The sequence below is a fragment of the Rattus norvegicus genome, chromosome 10 (assembly GCF_036323735.1).
Source record: "Rattus norvegicus strain BN/NHsdMcwi chromosome 10, GRCr8, whole genome shotgun sequence".
In the NCBI taxonomy this organism is placed as follows: Eukaryota; Metazoa; Chordata; class Mammalia; order Rodentia; family Muridae; genus Rattus; species Rattus norvegicus.
Window position 1 is genome coordinate 51227680 of NC_086028.1, and position 24746 is coordinate 51252425.

General features: G+C 41.9%; 1 protein-coding gene across 15 annotated transcripts in view; it reads right to left on the reverse strand.

The window, feature by feature from the left end:
• The window catches only part of Dnah9 (dynein, axonemal, heavy chain 9), a 367182-nt gene that overhangs the window by 230884 nt on the left and 111552 nt on the right, over positions 1-24746 (reverse strand). For 13 of the 15 annotated variants that reach the window (XR_005490291.2, XR_005490292.2, XR_005490293.2 and 10 more), the window contains 7 exons: positions 22479-22609; positions 21700-21826; positions 18474-18626; positions 17203-17328; positions 14881-15120; positions 14109-14269; positions 2004-2160 (listed from right to left, as the gene is read on the reverse strand). Coding sequence is in view for 12 of the 15 variants with exons in the window: in NM_001427097.1 (NP_001414026.1) it covers positions 2004-2160; positions 14109-14269; positions 14881-15120; positions 17203-17328; positions 18474-18626; positions 21700-21826; positions 22479-22609 (1095 nt within the window). In the remaining 3 variants the exon portion in view is untranslated. The other 2 variants (XM_039087292.2, XM_039087300.2) reach the window with 2 other exon arrangements.

The window sequence follows — 24746 nt, forward strand, 5'->3', positions numbered from 1 at the left end:
GTATCTAGTCTTTCTGTCCTCCTTCCTCTCCTGCCTTTCACTGATCACCTGACCTCCTCTGCTGCTAGAGATTAAACCCAGAGGCCTATTGATTTCTGCATGCTAAGTAAGCATTCTCCCACTAAGTGACACCCTAGCCTTTTGTCTTTCAGAATCTTTCCCAGTTCTGTCTTCCTATCCCCAAGGACACTCCCTGGTAGGACCTCCCTTGTGGCTACTTTTGTTCTGCAAGATGAAACCTCATCTGTTTTGGTCTCTTCGCAAATGTTCCCTGAGTTTTCAGCAATGGCAGTAACCAGTAAACCAACCCACTTTGTTTCTGGAGTATTCTGTGATAAAATAAAGTTCCCAGAAAGCTGGACAATAAAGAGGAAAGGCTTGCAGAAGCAGTTTAGTGAAGCTATCTGATTACAATGATGCTTGGTGCATAGGAAATGAAAACCTTCATTTTGGGCTACCATTAGTCTCCTATTGATATTGCCCTAGTCCATGTCTGGCCTGGACTCAAAAGATTGAAACTTAACTGACAGCCCAAGTGAGCCAAGGACAAATGCTCTTCTACCCTGTACTTTCAGAGCAATCAGTGGGGTTAGGGACAATCGATTAAGTTTGAAAGAATTGTGATAAATGGCCTTTATGATCCCTGGCTGTGGAGTCAACTCTTTCTGTTTGCTGTGCTTGATTTGACTTTGAAGAAATCTGCTGATTTTCTGCCATGAAAACACACGCCTTCTACGTTCAAATGAGTGTGTCTTCCACAATGTTCCCCTTGGGAGATTTACTTATATCAGCAATCCTGCCAATAATTAACTACAGAAGAATCTAAAAGCTCAAAATAATCCTTAAAGCTGAGCTTATTTCTTTAAAGAGGAAAAGAAAATCTTCTTGCAGCCTTGAAAAGAAACATTATCTTAATGTATTCATCAATAAAAACAGCTGCGCTCAAATTTAGAGGCGATGGCTCAGGGAAGGATTGGATGCAGGTCTGGATGCCCCTTCTGTTTATTTGCTATGAGAAAACGTGGCTTCCCAGGACTCTGTACACAGAAGGGGTATGTACTAAAGTTAACTATCCCAGTTCTGAAAAATGAGTGTTGTCTAAAGGGTCATGGTTTAGTAACTGCAGTCTCTAAAATTATTTCTACACTAAGTGTATTTTCAAACATGAAATTTTATTTGATCTAATTCACATCATTTTTTTCTACTCTGAAACTTTCACATTATCTGTTACAAGAGAATCATAAGGTATCTTATTAAAAACATACAGTATGAGAAAACCCTATCTAGAGGCAGCAGGGCAAACTGTCATTACGTATCTTTAAAATGAGTTTTTATTCGTTTGCGAGTAGAATGTCTCTATTTGAAAGTGACCTTGTGGGCCTTTTGTTTCTCTGGCTTTTCTCCAGGATACAACCTGGAACACATTCATTGTTTGAAAAGTGCTGGGTTTGGGGATGAAGTACACTGTCTTTGCACTGCCTGTTGGCAGGCCTCTCCTGCAGAGAGTAGTGGCTGATCTCTTCTGGTTACAGGATTCTCATCTGCCTTTGCATAATATCCTAGGAGAATGCCCCTTTTTACAGAAGAGAGCACATAAAACCATGACCTGGAGCCAGTGTTTTCATCTTAGCTACTCGTGAGTCTCTCTGCCCTTTCACCCGACAGTAAATTTAGGACTTTGGCGGGAGGGGGGAGTTGTTTAGTATCGTCATTTTATAGGTGACAAGAGAAAGGCCACTTTGTCAAATAATCTATTTGTTTACAAAGTTCATCAGTGGAGTCAGGATGTAACAGGCTGTGCCTCTTGATTACCTAAGAGGTTGACAGGAGGCCAATAAGGGTTAAAGTGACCTTAAGTCTACTGTGAAAGAGGAAGAAGAAACCTCCTGTCTGGGTTCTGTATCTCCTGGGATAGAAGGGAAATAAAAATACAGATAAACCAAGCACCTGATCTGATCTGCCACCCAAATGTCAGTCTCTCCAGAAGACAAGCAAGTGCTTACCTTGTAGTCCATCTGCTCGGAACAGTTAAACACATAGACCATGATGCCCAGTGCTCGGCCCAGGTCCTTGGTGGTCTCTGTCTTGCCTGTGCCTGCAGGTCCGGCTGGAGCCCCACTCATGGTCAAGTGTAGAGACTGAGTGAGAGTGATGTAGCACCTGCAAAACACAGGAGGGAGAATTCTATTACCTGTGCCATTGATGGCTCTGCTGGGTGTCAGGGAGTTGGAAGCTCAAGGAGAGATAGGCCTGACTTACCATCTACCAAGGAAAGAAAACCCAGAACATCTCCCCTGTCTGTTCCCCACAGAGCCTGAACTTCCCAAAGAACAACCCAATCTGATCATGACTGCCTCCTGTATGCATAATGGTTTTGTGCACTGTGTAAAGATTATCTTGTTGCAATCCAGACAAGGCACTGTAATGCTTATTCCAAATATCTCCTGTTTCAAGTTTGTGTAAACAATGTATACCGTTTATTCTCTGCCTTTCCAATAAAAGCTGATCAGTCAATGACTGGGCAGAAGAGAGAATTGGGTGGGACTTCTGCCACCCAGGGGAGAAAAAGAGAGAAAAGAGTAAGGGGGATCCAGCTACTATGAGGACAAGAAAATTCAACTAAAGCCCAGAGAGCCAGACCAATACTAAAATGTAAAAATCTTGGGGATTTTGGCTGGGGGGCAGGGGTAGTCAGATTATCTTAGAGGATTAAAATAGATCAATGACTGCCCAGGTATTATGCAGTAAAGCTTAATTAAATAAATCAGCCTCAGTCTTATTCATTTGGGACCTAGCAGGGGGTAGAAAAACTACATACCTTTTAAAATTACCATTACAACCTCCCCGTAGGGCATTGTGGCTCCTCACTGGCCCATCTTAACCTTGATTGCATGTTCTACTCTAGCTGCATTGAAGCTCTCTCCGAAAGCACACCAACAACAAGCTATGAAGAGCAACCCTTGCTTTCCAAGTGCTCTGAGACTGTGTTGGCCCTTTCTCCTCCCCACTCTAACAACCCCTTTGAGCCTACCTAGGTGATATTCATTTCCCATCTGTCTAGGCAATAGCTAGTAACTTCTGGGTAGGAGTTGACATTAGTCTATGCATGAAGTATCCCCAATCCCGGCAGGACTGGGATGAGTAAGAAGAAGCTGCTTAGCTGAGCCCCTGTTCTACTCTGTCCACCTTAATGCCCACCATGTATGTCACACAGATTTCTCATATCCGCATTTATAGGAGTTAGGATGCACAACTTTCTTGTTCATTGCTTTACCTTCAGGACCCAGCAGAGCTCTAGGCACATACGAGCCCTCAGAGATTCTTTAAGAAGCACATGAATGGTTTATTCCAAAAGTAATCATTTAATTTAGTATTCTTATTACTATCTTCACTAATGACAATAGCATAACATCAGCTTTAAGATTAATATTGTTGGAGCTGAGGAGATGGTTCAGTGGTAAAGTGCTTATGCTGCTCAAGCATGAGGACCCAACTGCAGATACTCAGTTCCCATGTGAAATCTGGGTATTGGTGATACATTCCTGTAATCCAAGCACTGTGTAGTATATGCATGCACACGTGTGAATTGGTTATGGAGATGGAGACATAGGATCCTTCATACTCCCTGGACAGCCAGTATGGCTGAAATGGTGTGCTCCAGGTTCATTCAGTAAGAGAGACATTGTCATTAAAATAAAGGAACAATGTTACCCAATGGCATGTGAACCCATGTATACATGCAACACACACATATACACACTCACATACGTACACATACACACACACACAAAATACACATACCCAACATGCTGCACTTACACACATTTCCACTTCACATACTATAGATGTATGCATACATACTACTACATACACATACTACACCCCTCCTATACACACATCAAGCACACAATTATTTAAGGTATTCAAAGTATTCGTAGTTTTCATAGTTTCATTTAGTTGTGCTCATTAGATAAAAAGTCCACAAAAGATACATTACCCAGGATGTCTACAATACAGAATATAGCAATAAGAAATAATGGCAAGGATTCAAGAGAAAGCTTTATATGTTGCTGGTGGGAATGTTACATGATACATTTACTTTGAAAGACCAGCTAAACATTTCTTCAAAGAAGGGCTTTTCATATAATTCAGAAATTCCCTTCCTTGGAGTTTCCCCAAGAAAAATAAGTTCACTCATTCATAGAACTCAATCATGGTCATGATAGTCATATCAATAAAACTAAGTGAAACTCAAATGCCTATCTATGGCCAATAGATAGATGAAATGCAGTATCCAAGCAACAGACCAGTCCTGGGACAATAGGAAGGAAACGGAGGTGTGAACATAGTACAGAACAGATGAATCATCGCCATGTTCTACAAGTGGAAGAAGACAGATAAAACGATTGTATGAAACATCTAGAAATGAACGATAGAGACAGCCATTAGATCAATGGCTGCCAAGGCCTGGGGTGGGAGTAGGGATTTACCACAATGCCATAAAAGATACGTTTATATACCCTTTAAAACGCTAAAAGTATACCTCAATAAATCTGTTAAATTGCATCAATGGTCTAACTTTTTTTTCATGCCTAGCAAATGAATACAGACTCTACTCATGATGTCTGTCTGATAGAATCAGTGTCCAGTATTATCTGCCTGGTTTAGTATCTGATGCTTCAGGGTGACCAGCAACTGAGTCAGTTCCTTTCCTGCCAGATGGTGAGAGGCCTTTCTTGGTTGAATGGAGTTCAGCACCAACATAGTGTTGAAGGGGCTAACATTTATATTTCTGTATTCTCCACTAATCAATTTCCCATTTATGTTTCAGTCTCAGAGTAAAACCTAGGAGGCCAGTCTCCTTGGGCAGAGAGAAGTGGGTTGGAATCATTTCATCTGTTTGTGAAATGCGGGGCACTGACTTAGCTGATCACAGGGATTTGGGCTACATTCAGCCTTAACCTTTAGCCATGCAGGCTCCTTGGCTTACCTTACTTTCCATGGACAAATTGGGACATTGAACATGATACAGGCCATGGGGCAAGATGACAGACATTGAGCATTGGATGGACTGTGAAGTAAGATGAAGTAAATGAGGGTTGAGGTAAAAAGCTGAATGGTCCTCTTATCATCTTTCTTGGCCCCTGTTGCCATTTGGCTACTCTAGCCAGCCCTTCACAGAGCCCTACATCTAGCTTCTTCAGCTCTTGGTTTCTGGTTCCATACTGATCCATAGCTGCCACCTCTCCCAGTCACTGAAGTTCGAAACTCCATACACAGGAGGAAAGGCATCAGCCTGAATTATCAGAAGCCTAACTAAGATACACACCACCGCCTTCTGTCTCATATCTCTCTTCCTAAAGCTGACGAGTCAGGCTTGGCCTCTTTGCTCTGGAGTTGCAGTATCCACATAGAATTTGGAAGTTTATAAAGGCAATGTTTCACAAAGCAGAATTCCCATTGGAAACAAAGAACTCATTTGAGTGAAATATTTGGAACTAGGTGACACTCTTATTTTGAGGATATGCTGAGTTTCTGGGCACTTGGGGAATATCAAAATGTTGTTATTTCCATCCATAGTAATAGAACTCAGAACCCAAAGAAGTTTCCAAAGTCAATAAATCTAACATCTCTAACAAAAGGTAGGCTGGGGCTTAGCAGTTGGGGAACTGGGCCATCTGATTGGATCTAATAACTAAAACACCATCAATAGGGACTTTAGAATGGGCAACAAGAAGAGCCCAAAGCAAGCAGAGGCCATCTGCTGTAGCAGACACTGCCAAGATGCTCAAACCACCTAGCCAGTCACATGTACCCATCCTTCAGACAGATACCTACTCTAGAAGGCCCTGTGGCCTCCTTAAGCCATCTTTTTAAACACACAAGCAACTTCCATCTGCTCTTGCTTCCTTGTGGGAGATGCTCTGCCATGAGTCGACGAGGCACTCTCCAACATGCTCTTCTACCACAATGCCCTGTGCTGTCACAGGACCAAAGCATCATGTCCAGGTGATGAAGAATAAAACCCCTGAATCTAGAAGCCCAAACAAATCTTTCTTCTTCCAATTTGGTTGTTGTCACAGTGACGGAAAGCTCACTAACCTACCACAGAGTGACACACCTCGGCATAGTCATCATTTCCACTCAACTCAAAGAACAGGGACTTTTACAATGGTGAGAACTGAGGGATCAAACTGGTACAGCAGTCTTTACCTGGAGCGAGGTCTCAAGCAATATGCCCAGAACTCAGCTGTCCCAACATTCAATAATATCACTATTGGTAATTTGAATTAAGAATTGGTTCATCATGTAGAAGATAGACAAAACTTTTTCATTGGTTTCACTTGTTCTTTGACAGTTTCATACACGTGCATACTGCATTCTATTTTTTCCCATCCTATCTTCTCTTCTCCTTTCTCTCTCCTTCCCCTCCCCCACCCCCCCTCTCTCTCACACACACACACACGCACACACACAAACACACACATCTCTGTCCCTTTTTCCTCTAGGCCCTCTTCTCATAGTCACATCATTTTGCTTTGTGACCCACTGGTTTTAACCAGGACTAAATTTCTGAACATTTTTAGTAATTAAAAATGATGCTCTAAAAAAACCCACAAAGTTGGGAGTGGGTTAGGGAGGTAAGGAGTGGCTCTGGAGGAAGCTAAAGGGAGGATTCAGGGTGAATATGATAAAAAATATTGTATGGAATATTAATGAAATATTAAAAATGATGCACCAGATATGAAGAAGTTTGTCTTCAAAAAGACAAATGCAAAGTTGTCCTCTAACCCTTGTACACACAGAGAACTTGGGGAAATGTAGTTAGAGGGAGGCCCATGTAAAAGGGTCAGAGACTTTAACAGGTCCCAACCACAACATAAAAGGCAGTGTTAAGGGAAGAAAAATGGCATCCACTTCAATCTAGAACAAATTTTCCTTTTCCATTATAACATTTACATTTTTTTTTTTGGAGCTGAGGACTGAACCCAGGGCCTTGTGCTTGCTAGGCAAGTGCTCTACCACTGAGCTAAGTTCCCAGCCCAACATTTACATTTTATTGTCTCATATTTACCATACCTGGCTATGCTTCTGTGTCTGTTTAGGTTATGAGGTCCTTTCTGTTTAGGGTGCATTTTCTCTTTGCTTATACTATCTAGGAAGTATCCTCTCAATATATGATGCAAAGAAATGGCACAAACAGCCCAAGTATCCCTGAGGCAATCTCTCTAGCATAACGAGTAGGGTGCCTATAACTAGTTTTGAGTGGTAACAACACAATCACATGGCTTCTGAGTCTCATGTATGAAAAGAAATGCTAGAAATGACAGAAAACCCAAAATACTTGCAAGTAAAATGCTTGGAATTTCTAAATCTGGGCATTAAATGGGAAAAATAAAAGATAATTGGTAAAAGTTTCCATACTCACAAAAGAAAATAAATTAAGATAATTTAAATCAAGCAAGCAAAGAAACAAAGACAGTAACACTCAAGCATTAAATATTAGACTGCATCAAAATTCAAGACCTTTGAACTTCAAAAGATACTATAAAGAAAATGAAAAGATACACCACCAACTAGGATAACATCTCTGGAAGCATATATGTAATCTAGCAGAGCATACAAAGACTCTCCACAGTTCCAAAAGAACACAAACAGATGTTATTGTACTGAAGAAGAAATTTGAACAGTGCAATGTACATGCTAAAAGTTGCTTGACATGGAAAACGCAAAGTACAGTCTGGATGAGAGAACCCTCTACACTGACCACCATGGCTGCAACAGTACGTCAACAATGACCACCACCATCAAGGATTCAGTGCTGGTGAGAGTCTAAAATAGTACGCCCATTTTGGAAAACAATTAGGAAGTTTCTCAAAGTCAAGCATGAGAGAGCATAAGACCTAATAGGTCCCCATCCAAGCAAAACCCACATTCACAAGCCAGACTTGCATGAAAATGTTCATATTAGTATTGTGATAATGTCCACAGCTGGAAACAGTCCAAGTGTCTGCTACCATCTAAGTGCACAGAACATTGTCTGTCCATGAGGTTAGGGTTAGGGTTAGGGTTAGGGTTAGGGTTAGGGTTAGGGTTAGGGTCTTTTTTGTTTAGGGCTGAGTGCTAACCATGTTCCTGCCAGATGGACACAGTTCCCAGGTTTGTGTAATACTTCCTCTTTTATTCAAAGTTGATTTAATTTGGGCTGCTATTACTTGTAATTAAAAATGGTTCGATGAAAAAATATTTTGACTCACCATTTTCAACAGTCAAAACATTTACTGGAGGACTCAAAGAGGTTAAATAAAAAGTAAACTAAAACAATCTAGCAAAAGGTATAAGTAAATACCTTTCTCTTTCCATGGAAACTTTTCTAAACCTAAGAGTAATTTGTGAAGAACCAGAGTGGTGACAGTGTAACCCTCAGTGGAAGGAAATCCAATCGCCAATAAACACATGACTCTGAAGCCTGGGAGTAATTAAGGCCCAAACCCAAAGGAGATATATGTGACCAGAAAAATGAATCGGGACATTAAAGCAATATATAAAGCTATTTAATGTGCCCTGCACTGAACACTTTCAGAAACCAGGGAGAGTAGGGACATTAATTTTCAACAAACAAAACCAACAGGGTACTGGAGACATGGCTTAGTGGCTAGAATAACCTGATGCTCTTTCAGGAGACAGGAATTAGGATAGAAGCACCCTTGTCAAGTCATGTGACTTACAGCTACTTGTAACTCCAGCTGCAGGGGACCTGAGTCTCTCTTCAGGACTCTAGGCGCACCTACCCATACATGTTTGTGTGCACACACGTACACAGATGATGAAGTATAAGTTTGTACCATTCGGTTATTTTTAACGTTATCATCTCAGGAAATGATAAGAACCTTGGAGGAACATTCAGAGGGGTTCATGAAGCTTTATTGTTATAACCAAAATGTCCCACCACATGGTTACATTACATAAACTACTTATGTACTTATGTACTACCAATGTACGTATTGAGTTTACTTAGAGAGCATGGGTGAGACATTACTTACAGGAGTAAAGTAGCCTGGCCACTTGAGAGTCTCAACTCAGCATGGATAACATCTTCTATGAGTGACATAGATAGAATCTCTCCCCTTAAGTTAACCTTTCACAATCTAAACGTGTCATCACCTTACGGGTCATAGGCAGTTGGGGAAGAACTACAAATATCTAGATCAGAGGTGGAGCAAGAAGGCAAAGCCACCAGACCAGAGCCTCAGAGTGTCTTGCAAGAAGTGATTAAGCTGACCAGAGAACGATGGTAATGGCTGCCATGTTCAGAGAAGAGGTTTTTACAACACTGTGTTAAGTAAAATGAGAAATCCTCTATGTCTCATAACAGCTCACAGTATGATCTCAATTTCTCTTTTTAGAACCCACACATAGAAAGAAGTTGGCAAACAGTGACAGGTCACCTCTGGGTGATTTGGCTTCTCTTCTCTAACTACTAATGTTTTTAGATTTCCTTTAACAGACATATTGAAGAAAAACTTCCAGAGAGTTGCTGGCTCTGTCCTTTTCCAGTAAATCACCTTCAAAGACTTTTGCATCAATTATATCTCACCTAAGTACAGTTTTTCCAGAGAAATTAAGAGGTGCTCAAAATTGATAAGCAGCTGATTAAAACTACCTAATATAGTACAGAGCAGAAAGGGGCATTTGTGTGTGAAGGGGAGGGAAGAAAATGGGAGGGGAAATAGAAAGTGCTCACCCAAGGCTAAGGGACAGCCTAGAAGAATTGCTTTTGTTCAGCCTGAGAAAACATTTCCTTTTGGTTCCTCAATTTAGAGCTGTACCTAAGTCCCGTGACAGCATCGACAGAGCCTACTTACATATTCAAGTCCCATCCTGGCAGTGGGAAATTCCAAAGACACGGGCATGGGAACAATCAGTCGGATGTACTGTACATGGGTTGCTTTTAATGAATGTGCAAAGGTTGTATGGATCAATTGTTCGTTTGATTAATTCTTCTGGCAGGAGCGAATTAAATGTCCTGATGCCACACATAAGTAAAGTCTGAATGCTTTCTAAAATGTGATTTCCTATATGAAGACCAATTTTATTTCTCCTCCTCCTCTTCTTCCTCCTCCCCTTTTTCCTCCTCCTCCTCCTCCTCTTCTTCCTCCTCTTCCTTCTCTTCTTTTTTTACTGAGTAAAATATTTTTTGAGATAATAATGGAAATCAATGAGAAAGGGGAACTTATTTAAATATTCAATTACATATACTCTGTCAGAAAGTCATTTAATGTTCAAAATGAGTTCAAGGTTTGTATCACACTTACCAATATCTGCAGCAAATTCTTCTTTCGAGTTGTTATTTGCAATATTCCATAGAAGAGGGGATAAGTGCCTGTTTTAGAAACAATTCATTGCCAAACTACTCTCCTCACTCTCTCACAGGCATTTGGCTTAGGGCACCAGAGTCATCTAAATCCCAACGTACTAATTATTTTCTTCAGCTTTCAGACAAGTACCAAGATCTAGAGACATAGGAGTCTATAGTTCCTATGACTTGAAATATCTGATGGGTCAGCAGAAAGAAAAGAAAGCAAAACTCTGGATGCTATGGGAAAATGGCATCCATGCCTCAGGCCTCATTTCCCTGCATGAATTTGGGGAGTCCTTCCTGAGTGCTTGTTATGGCTGAACACAGTGTTAAGTTCTGAGAACAGAACAGGGCAAACCAAAGTCAAGGCTATCACAGGACATGCCCTCTAGAGTGGGAGACAGACATTAACCAAACTGCTCAAACATGTAATAGCTTCATTATACTGTTTCAAGTGATATAATTTCCCTAACTATTAGCTCATATTCCATGGCAAGCCAGAAAACTCACAGTAAAAGGAAATGTGCTGCCAGGTTTCTTTCTAATGATGGATGTCTGACTGAGAAGCACAACTGGAAAAGAGGATTGGGAGAATCCAGTCTTAATGTACCTTGAATTGGTGAAAAATTCCCTTCATCTTACAATGGACGGGCCCCAGAGGTAACCCAGTGCAAGTAAAAGCCCAAGTCAGCCTCTCCTTGATGCAGCCTGTCCTTGATGCCGCCTGTCCTTAGGATTGCAACTTCCACTTTTGGCCTTCATTCACTCATTCAGTGCTCCTAGGTGCTGGTGATCTTATACCCAAGGCAGACACAAGTCACTGATCGCAGAGAGAAAGCAAACAGACAAATAGATCATTTCAGAAGGCAGGGCAAGTTAGGAGAAAGACTGGTAAGGACTGCCTGGTGTATGTGTACATCACCAGGAAGAGGCTGCTCCTTAGACATGGTAGTCAGGGAAGGATTAGGAGCCATGATGGAATAGACAGCCTGGAGGAAGAAACCCCAAGCACAAAATTCCAAATTGGAATGAAGCTCTGGTGATGAGTAGAAAGGAGGTTTTGAAGACAGTACCAGGGATGGAGGAGAAGGGGGCATCAGCAGGGATTACCATGTCCTGCAAGGACTTTAGACTTTAGTTGGAGTGCAGTGGGGAGCTAATGAAATCAGGGATGCGGTCTCATGAGGATCACACAGAAAAGGAGTCATGGGAATAAAAAGGGAATGACGAGTGGGAGTCTGGGTGTAAGGGACTTTTCAAACGGGGTTTGAAAATGAATGAATGATGTAGAAAACCTGGAGGCAAACAAGCCAAGATGTCTTCATTCATAGAGGATGCTGGGTATCTATACATTCCCAGTTCAATAAATAGTGGTTTCTTTAAGTCACTTGAAAATGTTCATCCGATATTTGGAAATGTGTGTGAGGATTTGACTGTAAGACAGATGATACCAGCTATCTGGCTGGTGGGATGGCTCAGTTGGTAAAGTACTGTGGTGGTTTAAATATGCTTGGCCCATGGGAAGTGGCACTATTAGGAGGTGTGGCCTTATTAGGGGAGGTATATTCTTATTGGGGGAAGTGTTTTACTGTGGAGGTAAGGTTTTGAGGAAATATATAAGCTCAAGCACTGCCCAGTGTAAAACATTGTAGCCTCCTCCTGGTTGTCTTTGGGTCAAGATGTAGAACTCTCAGCTCATCCAGCACCATGTCTGCCTGCAGTCTGTCATGCTTCCTGGCATGATGATAATGGACCAAACCTCTGAAACTGTAAGCCAGCTCCAATGAAATGTTTTCCTTTATAAGAGCTGCCTTAGTCATGGTGTCTCTTTATAGCAATAAAACGCTAAGACAAGTACTTATCTTGCATGCATTTTTAAACATCTTGAGTTCAATCCTCAGACTCCACATGAAAAAAGAAAAAAAACTAGGTGTGTACTTGTAACTCTAGGACCAGGGAGACCAAAGTAGGTGGATTCCTGGAGCTGCTCAGCTAGATTAGCCTACTGGGCAAGTTCCCAGGCCAGAGAGAGACCCTATCCAAAAACAAAACAATGGAAAAAGGTAGAAAATGCCTAAAGAATAATATTTAAGGATGTCTTCTGCACGTGCGCATACACACACACACACACACACACACACACACACACACACACACACACACACACACAGAGAGAGAGAGAGAGAGAGAGAGAGAGAGAGAGAGAGAGAGAGAGAGAGAGAGAGAGAGAGCACTTGGGAAGAACTAAAATACTGTATCTCATGACATTTTCCCCATGCCCTCTTCTCTTCATGCCCACTCTAACTGCTGAATAAAATTTTGTAAGTATGACTTTCATCATTACTTATTGGATAAAGAACACATCTTTTACATTCCTAGACTGACTGCAGTGACTAGCCTTTCCCAAAGTCAGGAGTCTACATCCATTCCAAGGTCTCTCATTTCCATGACTTTGCTTGGGACATTCCTGTAATGATTACCTATAGTTCTTTCCCTTGGGCGGGGGCTGGGGGTTGAGAGGGGACATCTACTGCGACAACTGACAAATGTGCTGTGTGGTGGTGTGGGCTTGAGGAAAGATTATCACACATTCAGGGCCAACCTGAACTGTATGGTGCATTCCAGGGAGATGCTGTCTTAAAACATCCAGAGAAACAAAACAGATGTTAGAGTCCCTTTTGCCAGCAAGAGTGGTACAGACACAGATTTTGCAGGATGACCACCCTGACAGTCTCCCCCCGGGTCCAGCAGGCCCTGAAGATCCAGGCACTTGATTTTTATTGTTGCTCAAAAACTTCTAGGCATTTTCTTCCTGCTTTGATGGGATCCTCTGTGCTCAGAGGGTACACTCTGTGTCCCATCCCTGGAAATTCACAGCCAATGGCTTTGAGCCTTAGTCGAGTCTAAGGCCTAGCACTTTCTCCCTGCCCCTTGTTCTAGTTAAATTTTTATCTGCATGTGTTTACCTTCTTCTCACTAGGATTGGTATTTAAGGGTAGAGAATATTTTAGTCATCTGGAAATGTCAGTGAGCAGCTCAGTGTGAGGCCTGATTTCATTCATTTATGAAACTAAGGTGAAGGGTAGAGAATATGCTCTCTTGAAACATTGAAAATACCTTAATGGTTGCTAGTATGTTCCTTACAGGTTTTTATTCTGAGGATGAGAGGTGAATACATGTCCCAGTTGAGAATGCATATGTACTTTTAAACATGAGAACTGGGGACGAACTCAGGGCCTCATGTTTGCACGGTGAGCACTTTACCACCTGAGATATTCCCCGGCCTCATAACTTCTCTATAGAATTACTGTCTTATCCTCAGGAGTTGTGGTGGGGGGATCATGTGCATTACTACCTCCTCTTGATATAAGTTAGGAAGATCAAATGTGAGGTCACTTTTGGTGTGGGTAAGCAGCTAGCATGTATTGGATCTATTGTTGGGTACCTCATGGCCTCAACAATTCCTCAAGAAAGCTACAGTTCATAGACTGGCTCTGATGCTTGTTCTGAGAAGACCACTTTGCATTCTTTATAGTTTTGTTTTGTGGCTGCCATGTGCAGCCTGAGTTCATTCATTTATGAGCTAGGGTGATGGGTAGAGAATATGCTCTCTTGAATACTGAAAACAAGATTCTCTCTCCTGAAGTTATGTAAACAGACAGCAAATTATGATGACCTTGATTGTGGATGACTACTGGTTAGCCTGTCCAGAAACAGAGACCAATCAGTAGCTGGCCACAGCACATACCTATCAGTCAAAGGCGTGATCACCAGGCGAGGGGTATTTCCCAGGTACTCATAGGAATATAGAAACTGGGCATCGCAGATGTTAGCAAAGCAGTGCTTGGCCTCATCATCCCAACGATGGCGTAGCTGTGACAGCCAGAGGAAAGCCTGGGCATTGTCAACCTAAAGGAGGAGTGGCAGATCAGATGGGTGCCTTATAGATAGGTAGCCCTCTGTTCATAGGACATAGAAGCCTCTAGGCAGCTTAGATGTTGTCTGATAATTCAGAGTGCAGGTTACTCTGGCCCATAGAACAGAAAAGCATAGGCAGTTCTGATTACAGATGTTTCCCAGATTATGCGGGGGTTACATCCCGATAATAAGCTCATGATAGATTGAAATGTTTTAAGTGGAAAAAGAATTTGATCCACTTATCCTACTAAACACCATAACCACCTTACACAGTGAAAGTATTTTCATTACTCTATAGTTGGATAAAACCATTTTACATAATGTCCAATACAGGATTGTGTTGAGTAGCTCATATTCTTAATTACACACTACAATAAAAGTATAGTCTCTAATACATACATATTGCTTTCCTACCTCCATTAAGTCAAAACATCATACACTGAGCTATCATCTATCAAGGACTACCCCTATACTGTTGTGCTGGAAGGTTTGAAAGGAAGCAGGAACTACCATGCTTCTCATTCTGATGATGTGTAGATCCAGGGGCTATCTTGGAGCTGTCCAGAGGGAATGGGAAACATATCTGGTGATACAGCACCTACCTTTTGAGCAATCATCTTGGCTACCACATCCCGGGCATGCACATCAATAGTGCATATGGTCATGATCTTCTGCCTGTCCCCCTTGGAGAGCTGCCCGATTAGCATGGTGATAAGGGTTTTGAGTTGGGCCACTTGCTTCTTATAGTAGTCCTTCATGGCATTCTCATAGCCTTCTTCCAGCCTGGCAAATGCAATGCCCACCTCTGTCGTCCACCAGATCTGAGTGCAGGTCAGAGCCACCTGTGGGACCAACAGCTGCTTAGTAAGGCCGTTACCAGGGCTGTTTCCAAGCAACCCACTCACAACGCAGCAAGAGTTCAGGATGTGACTGTGTGGGTGAAAGGCCCCTTCCCTCCCTCTTTCCTGATCATTGACTAAGGCGACCATATGCTCCAAGTCCTCAGAGATGTGAACTAATTACAGCACAAACGAGAAGAGCACATTCTGCTCTTGAAAGCTGGATTATGGTTGAGAACAGTCAAAGGCTTGTTCTGGCTAATGGTGAGGTTTCTAGGAATAGCTACAGGAATAACCTCTTATTTCTCAAAGACGGTACCTCTACCCCATGTAGGAGTATAGCACACTGAGCATCTCGATGATGCTTAGCCTTTGATCTGTTCATGGTCCAAGTATTCTAATGCAGGAGTATACATTTGCTTGCTCTTAATCTTTTTACCATATCTTTAATTTCCCAAAATATACAACCAGAAAATAAGTACTTTTGAAGGTCAGACGAATAAAAGAAACAATGTGGTCTTTATGCTTGTATTTGTCAGAGATTATAAATAAACACAGAAAGGGGGATTTAAACCAACATTTCTCCTGTTGACTGTGAACTTGTACATGGCAAATACATCCTTTTGAGTATTTATAGTGGAGGATTTAGTTGCATAGTTCATCAGTAGTTTCATTTGATTTTGGAGACATTGTTCTAGATACTACATTTTTATGAGCAGGAGGCACGATATATTTTTTGGCTCAAAATTCTAATACAGGGCTGATGCTATGAGGAAACCTCATGGGAGTTATTCCCTTCATGAAACAGGAATAGTTGTTGTAAGCAGTCCCATCCATTAGGTTACTTGTGCTTTCTTATGAGATCGTGTCCTCTGCAGTGGTGCTGTATCAGATGGCCTGATGGGATGCATTTCTCTCTACAGCCCTATGTCTCCATGCTCTCCACATACACTCCATCCTTTCTGCTCTCTTCAGAGCCTTCCGCCCACTTCCATGTGACCTGTTCCATTGTCCTCCGCTGAAATGACGTCATTAAGTCACCCAGGGAGAGACTTTGTCTTTGCTTTGCCTGACCTGATAGAAGTAACTGGAAATTTGTTCGTCTGCTACCCACAGCTCTTTTTAAATTTCGTGGTGACTGTGTCCCAGACTTTCCTTTTAAGATTCTTTGCTCCTTTTCTTGATTGGCCTCTCCTACCTGCTCAGGCGCTTGGTAATGTTCAAAGATTGGTGCTATTCCTTCTCATTCCACCAAATACCCACCATCACTCTAATTGAATTCTATGGTTTCCATTATTTCTCCTTGTTCTCAACACCTAGATAAATCAACACAACCCACACCAGTACTACCCCATATTAGGATGCAAGAAGAGTGGGTGTACTGCAGCCAGAGTCATTTAAACCTTCACTTGTTTTTTAAGTCGGGACCTTCCTGAGAAACATGGGCAGAATTCAGTTGAAATTTGTGATCAAGACAGTCTTGTAACATGGTTTATAAGAACTGGCTTCCAGTTTCCAAGATAGACTCCATCAGCTGCTTCCTGTTCTCGCCCATCCAGCTTCAGTCATGCCCAGGTCTTCTCTATTCCTCTCTGCTCTTTTGCTTGTCTTAAGTATATCCACAGGAAGATAACCTCAGACCTTACTAGCCAGTTATAGATGCCAGGGAGTTCTGAGCCTACCCTGTGATTTACAAGTGCCTAGGTTCCTCAGCAGCCTGTGAATACCAGCGGGGAAGGCTGCCTCATCTTGTCTCCTGCTGAGCTTCCCCTCATAGTCAGCAAAAATCTGGCACATCCATACATAAGGGGATTCAGACTTTAATTGCTCACCTCTTTTTCCTATAAGCAATGATACAGATAACTTAACCCAAATTTTCCAAAGCAATGGTTGAACTCAGTCATGGCTGTCAATGCCTCTGCTCTGTCTTCTGGTCCTCACAATAGTCTAGGATTCAAGCCTTTCCTATTTTGAAGCGCTGGGTAGTTAGCTTGAGGCCCTTCTCCCTCAGAAGGTCCACAGAAGCTGTTGGAGGAGAAAAACAGACAAGGACAGAAGTCTAGGAAGGTTCACCTAGGAAAATACCTGAGCTGGGTAATCAAACAGCCACTGATCCCTGGGCTTTTCCTCATAGGCAGTGACCGCCTCTGTCATCTCATGCCTCACAGTGGCTTTCATGTGACGAAGCACACGGTTTAACCATATTTCAACCTGGAAGAAGAGCTCTGTGTTAGACTTCACAAGCCTGAGAAGGGTTGATCGATACTATCTGTTTTCTTTCAGCCAGCCTGAGGGAGTGAAGACAACAGAGTTCCAGTATTGTATACAAATCAAATGCCGGAAGGCAAAGGGATTCTGTGATTATAATCTTGGATGTAATGAGTGAGAGCTAGGCTAATGTGCTAACACAGAACACAGAAGAAGATGGCAACAGGTGACAGGGTGGTGCAATGCTAATTAGAGCTCATACAAAGAACCCCAGACCCAGATTAAAGCAGATTTAGTTGATTCTCATGGACTTGTCTATACATCATAAAGATGTTAGCTGAGCTGGCATTTCTCAGTTGTATGCCTTCTGGTCCCAGTGTATCAAAAGTGCATATTCTAAATTATAACTCAAGGTTGCCAGACACCTGCATCTAGCTGAGAAGTTTGGACTATTTTCTGATAGGAGAATTTCTTTCTGTAGAAACTTCTGAAAGACCTTCTTGTTCAGGCCGTATCTTCATGGGAAGTGAGTCCCATTTCCCCAGGGACAATGCTTGGCTCTATCACTATAAATAATGAACAGGATGGAACTTTACTTCAGCGGTGCTGAAGGACAGGGTGGGGTGTAAGGAAGGACTTGTCCTATGATTCATGTGCCTGCAGTTGGATGTGAGAGGCCTGGAGGTGTAGTGGGACTTCTTTGAGAAAGGGTGTGTAGTGGGCTCTCTGAGGAAAAGAACTATGGGATGAAGTGATTCTGGGTTATATTTGCAGAGAGGAGACATCTAAGAAAAGGACATTTGAGGAAGGCATTTGAGCTCCAGATTCCCCCATGGGGTACTTCAGAGGTGGCTGTGTTAACGTATTCTATACTGTCAATTATCAGAAAATCTCATAGCTGACTGCAGTGACTGTATGCATTTTTTTTCTCTGAGCACTGGTCTCTGCTGAGTGAAGGAACAAAAATGTTGACATATGTTTATGTTGGAGAGAGTAAGGCATCAGAGGCAGCTTCAGTGTGGACCCTAGTCAAGAAAAGTTTCTTTTCCAGGTCACAAGCTCTGGCTTGAAGAAACTGATGTTCATGAATTTGGTTTGAGTAGTAAGGGGTGGGCAAAGTACGAGGAGAGGAAGAGGCTGTAGCTGACCTGTCCACTGCAGTCACAGGGCTCACTGAAGGCCACATATTCCTCCTCTTTGCTGTACATGCCCAGGCTTGTCTTGGTTGGGTTCTGACTGGCATCTAACTGGAACTGCATCTTAGCCATGTTGTCAAAGAGCTTGGAAAGGTGACGTTGAACCTGAGAAAGGAAGTCATGGCAAAGGGTTTGAGAGGATGCACAGGAAGCTGATCATGGTTGTCTAGGGTATGCCAGGGACAACTCTAGCATAACATAGAAGGGTGAATGTCAAGAGTGTTGAAGGAAGATTACAGCAATTATGCAGGTATGAAGATAGGGACCATGTGAGCTGGACAGACATGACCAAAAGAATATAAAACTGGTGGGAACATTGCACCATTGTGATTCCATCATGGGAGTCAGTGCCCTCTCCTGAGATCAGAGGAGTGCAAACAGGAATGAATGTGTAACCTAAAGGGAAATAACTATCATTTGGTTTTGCTCTCATTTAAATAAAAGAAATGTAGGCACTGTAAATCGCAAGATGAAAGATGGGCTGGTAAGAAACGAAGGAAGCAAATTCAAAATCAATTTACAGCAGCATTAACAGCACTCGAGGTTCAACTGACACAAAAACTAAATGAAGAAGTTCTGAAGAATGCCAAGGAAGTGGACCAAGAGCTAAGTCTACACTCAAAGAGAAGACGGTTTCTGCAGTCAAAGGTAACAGACCTCAGTTTACAGATGTGTGGAAAACCTAAAGGGACAGGGGCAGATTAGTATAATAGAAATGTTCTAAAACATTGTGGAAGAAAACTGTCAAGACAACAGAATCCATGGTTTCCAGGTAGTGGTAAATCTCAAGTGTCAGTAAACTAACAAAATAAAGCAAACACATAAATAAAAACATATTTTGCATATTAATATACATTTTGATTTCTATAGACATCTAGATAAAAAAGAAATTACTGTCACTATGACTTCTAAGTCAATTCATTAAGTTGCTCACACAGAAGAGGGGTCAGGAAATACCTTTACTGTGCTTCATTCACTAGGATATGGGAGGAATGGATTATTTATTACAACTAAATGAGAAGTGAATACTTATGAATGAGTACCTTAGGTACTAAAGCTATAGACAGGATGAGGACAGTCTGACCCTTTCTACACATGGGGTTAGTACAACTCTAAGCAGAATACTGATATGACATATAGTTCAACTTCACTGTGCCTGGGCCACTGGGGAAACTCAATCTGCAGGCTAAAATCAGAAGGACCACAAATGCAAGGACGATGCCCTTTAGTATTTGCTTCTTATTAACAAGTAAACCGAAGACCTGCTGGATCTGATTTTTGGCTCTGTTGGAGAAGTTCTCAGGCATGGTTGGCAGTGATGCCAAGGGGACAGTTCCCATGTAGGGAAGCATTGTTGTGTGTGCAAACAAGGATGTTGTGTATTTACTTTCAGCCAGCACTCTCTAGGAATATCTCTAGGTCTAAAAGATGGGTCTCCAAAACACAAGGTGGCACCAATGCCACTTCATTTGAGATAGGAAAATAATAGTGATGTAGTGGTGTGACTATGATACACCAGAATAGAGTATCATGCAAATGTTGGAATGGAGGGCTGGGGTGGGGAAAGAGAGAGAGACAGAGAGACAGAGAGAGACAGAGAGACAGAGACAGAGATGAAAGACATATAACTAAGTAAAAAATTACAAAATACAAAGTACAAAGTACAAAACTAATACCACATGCCTGAATTCTCAGTAGGCAGGGGCACAAGCATCACAAGTTTATGGTTGCCTTGGACCACAGAGTGACACTCTGCCCTTCCCCCATGAAGACAAAGTACAAACAGGAATATGCAGTATGCTACCTTCTGTGTGAGAAAAAAAAGGAGAGAGAAACCCCTTTGTACTTCAAATGAATAAAAAAATCACCCAGAAGGGAGGGAAGGAATTCAGCCAAACAACTTCTCAGTTGAATGTTTGGTCTATACATCTTCAGTCTGAGGCAAAATGAAAGATCTATGAACTCATCTCAGGTGTGAACAGAGGCAGCACCTGTCATTTAGCAGGAGACACAGCCTGCAAGGCCAATGGCATTGGCTCTAAAGGTATGGGCTCATGTGGGAAAACCTAAAAAAACAAAGCCTACAGCCACACCTGTATCCAGGAAATCAGAAGTTCTGGGAGAGGCTGAGAGGGTGTGCTCATAACAGACCCTCCACAGGGTCTTATTCAAGTTGGAGGTCCACTGTCTGTTGATACAAACACCAAGGGAGCTTCATCTAGTTATTCGGACACTCGAAAACCATGTTATTCAGCAAACCTCACTTTTACAGGCAAAACCATTTAAAACAATAATAGCCTATCTGCCAACAAATGACTAGAATTAAAGGGAGAGCCCCAAACCTGGGATTCCTCACAGGCTTTTTTTGACTGAACCACCCTATGACTTAACCAATAAAATCACTCAACTTATAGGCCTTTTGGAAACTCTAGGCATCATTCTTCTTATTTGTAATTTACAAATATGTACACAATAATTGTACTGACTTATGGGGTCTGATATGACACTTCAACAGATCTATATAACAAATATGGTCAGGTCAGGGAGGTTGGTATGACTGTTATATCAAACACTGGTTCTTTCTTATATTGGAATTACTGAACTTCTATTAGCTTTTTTGAAATATGTAAACTGTGGTATACTACAGTTATCTTATTATGCTATCAAATTTTAAAAGTTATTGAGTCATGGCACACCCAGTACCTTTCACTCACTAGCCATCCCCCATTCCTCTGGTAACCACTGTCATTGCCCCTGCTTCTCTGAGATCAACTTGAGCCTCCACATGTGGCATCTGTCTTCCAGTGACTGACTTATCTCATTTCACATCCTCCTCCAGCTCCATGCATGCCATCCTGCCAGTGACAGAAGATCATTCTTCTTTATATAGCTGTCACTGTTGACCACAATTGACTAGATGTCACCTCGGAGCCAGATCAAAGGCATTCCTGATGGAGGCTTAATTTCATATTCCTTTGCAACTCCACGTCTGTTTCAGCTGCTAGGGAGGTGGGTGGCCTGTGAGGAGTGGGGTGTGTGTGTGTGTGTGTGTGTGTGTGTGTGTGTGTGTGTGTGGAAAGCTGAAGGGAGCAGAGATGCCCAAAGTAACATGGAAGAGGAGCCCCCTGCTGGGGTGTCCCAGCCATTTGGATGATCTTGAAGTTGCTACCCAACTTACCTGTTGTGGGGCTGTGCCATTGGAAAGGATGTCTAGCAGGTCAGAGGAGGACAGGAAGTAAAAGCGAGGGAAGGCGAGTCTCTTGGTGTCTAGGTACTCTGCAAGGGCTTTCTCACACAGGCACAACCTGAGAGCACAGAGCACAGGTTCTTACAGTTTAGTATGCTTATTCCCAGGCTGCACGTGCATTACCTAAATGCAAATAAAGTCAGCCCTTAGCGTCTGGAAATTCCTCTTCTGAGGGTCCAACCACCTTCAGGTTGAAAATTGAAAATGCTCAGAAAATCTCTTCACGTGTTTTTTTTCTTTTTAATGCATCCAAACATTTTTAGTTCTTAATCCCTAAACAATACAACATAGCCATTACAAAGCATTTATATTGCGCTAGGTATTATAAATAGACCAGAGGGCGGTACAACCCATGGGAGGGCTATACAGGTTATATACAATTATATTTTGCATAAGGAACTTGCCCAGACTTCTGAATATCTGCAGGCTGTCTTGGAAGCAATGCTGAGTGGAAACTGAAGGACAACTATGTTTGCGATATGTAAGATATAAACAAACAGAAGAATAAAGAATACCTAGGGATATTCGCAAATGCACACATCTGTTGACACATATATCAACTCCCGTAAGGATACCACGCCCTGTGTTGCCCAAACCTGTAGGCAAAGCAAGGGCCAAGCATGCTGTCATTGGCAGGCAGATAATAAAGGTCAGAGACAGAAAAGGAAAGTTTGTTTCCTCCTCACAGCAGGGGCAGTGAGCGGACCCACCTGCTCTGAATATCTTCCAGTTTTTCATAGAGACCTGACTTATTTGTGGCTTCGACCACATTTGGGGTTTTCTGAGCATCATACACCAGCTCTCTGAAGTCAGAGTCAATGCTTTCAAATCTCTTAGCGTCCTACAAATGAAACACACAGAAAATAATAATACTTGTCTCACATTGACCCTTGCAGTCATCTGGAGGCAGAAACCAGTCCAATCCCAAGAAGAGACCCGGGTGAGGAAAGCAGCATTTGGACATGGTCATCTTGGAACCCTTTCTTTTGTTTATTCAGGTGATCTGCTAGTGTGTACTAGAAGCTAAAGTATTTTAAAAGAAACTTTTAAATTATTTAATTCCTTTCAAGAGTACGGGTGATGTTAGGGTGGAGGAAGAAGGGTATACACAAAGAGGAAGGTAAAATAAGAGTATTTAGGGATATCTTAAAGAGTCATAGGAATCATACTTTAACTCTCTACTCTTAAATATCAATAACACATTTAAGTCTGTATATAAATATACATATAGAGTTTAAATGAAAATTTCCCATATGGGCTGACACTGCTCTCCTCAGGAGTTATAGACTATCTGACAAATTCTCAATACCAGCCATGAGAAGCCCTCTTTTGCATTGGTCAGGATTGTCCAAGAGACTCCCAAAATATTACAGTCCTTGCTGATGCCCCAGATTTCCCCCTTCCCCTGTCAGAGGTAGAAGGTAAGTCCCTATTGCTAGAGATATCATGAACTTCAGATACAGGGCCCTAAAATGACCTGAAAGCCACCTCCCTGAGGACTAGCCTTCAGGATACCAGAAGGTGGCACTCAAGTTCCCAAGGGAGGAAAGAAACCAACAGTCCTCTCAAGCTATGACACCCATGAGACACAACATCAAGCAGCATGGCACCGCAATCCTAAGGGTACGGCAGTGACGCTTATACCTAGGCAGTAACCAGAAGCTCCTTAATTGGACTTAAGACCCATTCAATAAGAAGGAAATCATGCCTGGTACTAGGAACCTAGCCAAAGAACTACTCAGGGCTAGTAAAGTCATGGATCACAGAGGAGAGCCTACAACTGCCCGCCACATTACTAAAACGATATAATCCACCACTACATCCTAAATACTTATCATTATACTGCTGATAAGTGTAGTTCTCACCCACAATCAAGGGAACTTCTCTTTGCAGACAATTATAGAAAAACCACAACTGATCAAAGGCAGCCTGCGGAGCCCAAGTCCAGCGGATATGTCTTCCTCACAATGCCTGAGTCGAAAGCCCCGCAATTATTGTGACAGAGGAGGGTGAAAAAAGCCAGAGAACAGGGAGTTTGCTTTGAGGTTTCAAAATAAAATTAAGATGTGACAATAATAAATCTATCACATTAGCCTAACACCATGTTTTTAATCTAAAGTGTATTAAAAATAAAACCCAAACTGCTACATTGAAAACCCAAATAGCATCCTTTTGCTTTCCTTTCAACCTCCAAATTGCAGGACTGCTTAACTTAATGGACCTCATCAGTGTTCCCACGTGGGTTTCTGCCTTTGATTTTTGCTCTGACAGGCTGTGGAACATTATAGCTCATGTGTGCTTATGGAAGAGCAGAGGTCAAAACGTCAAATAGCACACAGGATCACTAAGGTAGTGTGTACCTTGTAGACCCCTAACAAAGTCTCAGGGACTCTCCACTCTTATTCTAACTGTCCAATAAGCTCTTCCTAAGTCAAGTGGGCAGCAGATTGGATGGTTTTTCTAGATCTATAGAAATCTTTGCATGACCAAAGTTTTTTCTCAATGGTATCACTATGCTGTCAAAATTATTTACTGTTATCAGTTCCATGGTGCTAAAACTATGAAGAAGTTAATATAAATATATTATATATTATAAAATTTTATATTTATCATATATTAGAAGGTAATATGTAAATATATTATGTATAAATATTAATTATATAATATATATAAAGCATTTTGGCCTAAATGTGGCACCTAGTAAGAATAGATGGCATTATTGCAAACAGCAAACATAATGGTATATGCTGTGTGCATTGTTTTAATAGACTTTTTGAAAGAGGTACCATTATCTGTCCAATTTACACATGAGAAACCAAGGCATGAAGACATTCAGTAACTTCCACAATGTGGGAGAGTTAATGCTGAAGTCTAGGTCTACTGTCTTACCTGTAAGCCACAGCCATTGCCCAAGGAGATCAAGAGACAAGGGACATGGGTAAAGTACATTATAGTCCCCTCTCCATGACGTGTTTTGC